Source organism: Propithecus coquereli, unplaced genomic scaffold (assembly GCF_000956105.1).
Source record: "Propithecus coquereli isolate 6110/MARCELLA unplaced genomic scaffold, Pcoq_1.0 Scaffold453, whole genome shotgun sequence".
NCBI lineage: Eukaryota > Metazoa > Chordata > Mammalia > Primates > Indriidae > Propithecus > Propithecus coquereli.
The window spans coordinates 421,611-426,088 of record NW_012150319.1 but is presented as its reverse complement, the minus strand read 5'-3'; the positions used below and the strand labels follow the sequence as shown (position 1 = coordinate 426,088).

Sequence of the window (4,478 nt, the reverse complement as noted above, 5' to 3'; positions counted from 1 at the left end):
GGTGTCTAACAGCAGCTTAAACACCTATCATTACTTCACACATCATGAGGTAGATGTGTTTAGATTTTGTAGCTAAAGAAATGGCATGGGATAATGCTAATTTCTTCAGTTAACAGTATAAAAACCAACAAAAAAGAACTGTCAGATAAATGTAACTCCAGTGAAGAGCTTAAAGAATTTCTCCCATCTAATGTAATCTCTTTAAATATGCAAATCATGTGGATCCTACATATTACATTGGGTCTCAATATTACTTGGGTTAAGCCTCATTGCTCATTTTCTGGGACCTGCTCCTATCTATGTACAATAATTTCATTATAGAGTTTAAATTCCCAGAATGAAAGAACTAAGTCTTTCCAACTTGAATTTTTGGTAAAAGTATTATTACAGACTACATTTAATGATCATGTATGATTTCGAAGTTGTCTCATATATTTGAAAGTTAAAAGAGAAAAGAAAGAAGGGAAGGAGGAGGGAAGGAGAGGAGCACAAAAATGGTAGAGAAATGGAAGAAAGGAGGGAAAGAGGAAGGGAGAGAAAGAGAAAAAGAAGTTAATTAAACATGAGGAGGTAAGCAGGTAAGAAGAGGATCCATTCATTCCCAAGTTTCTCTTCTTGCAAGACAGTTGAAACTAGAATTGAACAAAATTCACAATTTTTTCCATCATGCACTGAAAGGCACATCAGAGTGATATATCATCACTTTAGTACAAGAAAAAAATCATACACTACACAATTGGTAATGGACAAATACTAATTACCTATTGTACGTACCTGTGTATTCATCAGGGCTTTTAGACACTGTATGACTTTGTGTTGATTTTTCTTTACAACTTTTTCTTGGCTGTTTTGACATAAAAGATACAAATATTGGTATTATAATTGGACATACATAAGGCTTAACTGAAAATAACTCTTAGCAATACTTACATTTTTCCACTAATCAGTTTTTCCAAAATGTCTAGTAATAATCCGAGCCCCTCATGTCCGAAGCTTTCCACCCAACTGAAAAACATAAAAAAAGGTAGTTATACATTGTCAGTATTCTAGTTTGGATTATCATGATAATGCTATATACTCACAAGTATTTTACACTTGTTATATTCATAATCATAATTTCAACATAAGAATAATATCATATGCAAAAGCATTCATGATTCATAATCTTATCAGTGAAAGAAGAAGCAAAGATGCATAAACCAACATTGTGCTACACTCAGCTTCCACTGGTTTGTGAAAGCTGATTGTGCCCATCTCTTCCATGCTCCGTGCTGAGTGACACCATGTTGGTACCTTGAAATCAATCATGGTGAAAGTATTTACATCACAGAAATTGGCAAATGCTACCAATCAGAGCTTCCCCCACCCACCCACACAGAGCTGGCTGTAAAACATTTTACTAGCACACCACTGGATAAGCCCCATTTTGGACTATTCCAAAGAACAGAGATTAGGATGATAACCAAAGAAACAATATAATATTTAAACATAAAAAGAAAGTGAATGAAAGTACTTATTGAAAAGGTAATATTAAAATACAAATATGCATAAAACATCTCCCTATTTTCTTAAAAATTTGCAAGGCTAAATTGTGAATAAAGATCTACGGAGGGAAGATGCAGATTGACATAAAGAAAAAGATTGCTGACAAAAATTAATCAAAATAATGAAAAGGGATGCTTTAAGAGAATTTCCCAAACCATTAAAATGTATCCCTATAAATGTTAAGAGTTTCCTAAGTTTCAAAGTTCAGTTGCTTTAAAAAAAAAAAAAGAGAGAGAGAGAGAGCTCTACAATTGTTTTATAAATGAGTATTTCCATCTTGACCAAACTACTCCTATTCCATAAACCCACTGATCCAATCACAGTACTTTACATAAATAACTAGGACAACATTGTCACAGACAAAAGCTTGCCTTAATTATGGAAAAACTAACTTGGTAGAAATGAATATCTTTTTTCAGTGAAGATTTTGAAATCTAGCCCAATAAATAATATAATGGTAATAATCATCTCCAAAAAAACAGGAGAAAGAAAAAGATAAATGATATATATGTGTATATTTCTTTCTATACATGTGGGTTTTTTTTTATTTTCTTAACAGCTTTATTGAGGCATAATTGTTTTTATGTGTGATTTCATATGTGTGTGTAGTGTCTGAACAATAAGATGTAAAAAATTTCTCAAGTCATCAAAAATAGGACATTATAAAGAATAAAAACAAGCCTAAGTCATATACCAGAAAATAATATCATTTTAAGATACAATATAACATTTCCAATGAAAACAAGAAAGTAAAAACCAAATGCAACATATTTACATAAAAATACGAATATTGTTTAAAGTCCATCTTTTTCATTTGTACATGTATATGAACAGAATTTGATTATCTATAAATGTTCAGAATTTCTAATTTTACAAAAAAGAAAACAAAGAAATTTGCCATGCAGATTGGCAGTCTCTTGTCAGACAATATTTTATTCATCTCTTCTCTTTCCAGTGAAAGCCATGGAATAACTAATTTTAAAGTGCACTTAAACAGGAAAAATACTCCCCTGTAAAAGACTGAAGATTGCTATTATAGTTAAGGTGAGGAAAAAAGTTAAATACAAGTTGCTGTTTTCAAACCAGGATGCTACTTCAAAAGTGAAGGGTTTACTCTCCACTATCAGCAACAGACAGGTTACCTGTAGGCATTTTAAATCTTGCTTTCATGTTTCATGAAAACACCTACAGCATCCTGCTTAACTGTTTGCCTTGTTGACACCCTATTCTGTATTTATTCTTATTTCACATGCAGCAGGGAAGCTTGAAATAAAACATGTCAGGAGTAATTTGAGAGTTTTACTTGGGCTGGCATTGAGATGCACAGAGAGAGTGTTCATCAGTCCCTCCTCTGTTAGTACTTCACAGTAGGCCTTCAATATTTTGTTTCAAGAGAATTTTCAACAATCTCTATATTCAAAACTATATACATAAAGATATTCTAAAGTTAATATAAATGATTTCAGATTATTCATGCTGCTATCACCTTCAATCATTGTGGAGAGTAAAGTTACTTTTCATAAAGCTGCCTTACACCAAAATATACAAAGTTATTATAAATTATGTCAATATAACAGAAAGACTTTGTTACACTTAATATGCTTATGTTGTGACCCACTATAAAATTTAAGAAGCACAAAAATCCATGTAAATCAGTAAGTTCTCTGATCTGAGTAATCAATACTAAAAAAAGCTATTTAAAATTTATCACTCCTAACGTAATTATAACTAGAATAGTGGGACCCATAGAAGGTCTCAAATCAACTATTTCCACTAGATAACTCTCTCCTAAACTATACATATGAATCATTAAAATATAATTTATACCCACTCATATATATTACATATAAACTAATTCTCTATAAAGCAAAACATTACTAAAGTTGCATGTAAAATGGCACTAAACTAAATCACTTTATATATTACAATCTTTTAATTCATTGTGGGAATTAATTTCTCAACAATAAAATCAGAGAGGTGGGCAACAGCCTTCTGAAAACCAGGTTACCTTTTATATTTCATAAAACATTTCAAAAACAAGAAAAGTGGGACAGGGTGCAGGGGAGGAAACTAAGATGGTGGACAATCAAAGAACCAATATATTTACACATAAAAAGAAAGCTAATGAAAGTGTTGAAAGGTAATATTAAAATGTAAATTAACTATGAATAAGACATGTCCCTATTTTCTTAAATCTTTTGTCTTAAAAATGTGCAAGGCCAACATACTGCTATATTAACTAGTTGTCACTCACAAACCCATACTTTCACTTGTTTCATGCCCCCCACACACTATTTTCAGCAATATTATTTTTAAGGATAGGGGTGCAAATATCACTTCCTATCTCTGCTGGAAAAGATGTTCAAGATAAAAAGTGATATTGAGTAGGCAGGGCTGCAGTCTTGACAGAGGTTTATTGAAATCCATAGCTTTCTACAAAGGTGAAAAATTTCTCATCATCAGTTTAAGAAGCAACCTGGAAAAAAATTATCAACTGATCTATAAATGATCAATCTTCAGGAAACAAAATCTGCACTATTTGTTCTGTGCCTGTCAGCATAGTACCATCAGGCATTATGAGGTTTAACTATAAACGGCATTCACGGATGAATAAGCCCTGTGCAAATGTTTCTTCTTCATGAATAGAAATGACATAGAGATCAGTATGACATTTGTATTGGGAAAAAAATTGCCTTAAAACAGCAAAAAGTGGTGTGCTAAATACTAACTTAACATAAAATCTACCTCTTAAAATTCTATAACAGGAAATATCAAACTCTTCTCCTTTAATTGCCTCAAGGAAAAGTTCTAAGTATATTCCCATTAGCACTTCCTAGTAGGGGTCTTAATGTAGGAGAAAAGAAGAGATGAAGAGGTAATAAAACTTAATAAAAAATTTAAAAAGACAGAGGGAGAGGGAAAACAGGTCTGCA

General features: G+C 31.9%; 1 protein-coding gene across 1 annotated transcript in view; it reads right to left on the bottom strand.

Annotated features, from left to right (window-relative positions):
- The window catches only part of DIAPH3 (diaphanous-related formin 3), a 536,888-nt gene that overhangs the window by 400,803 nt on the left and 131,607 nt on the right, over window positions 1-4,478 (bottom strand). The window contains 2 exon segments of the mRNA XM_012654946.1: window positions 775-844; window positions 931-1,005. Of these exon segments, the coding sequence (XP_012510400.1) occupies window positions 775-844; window positions 931-1,005 (145 nt within the window).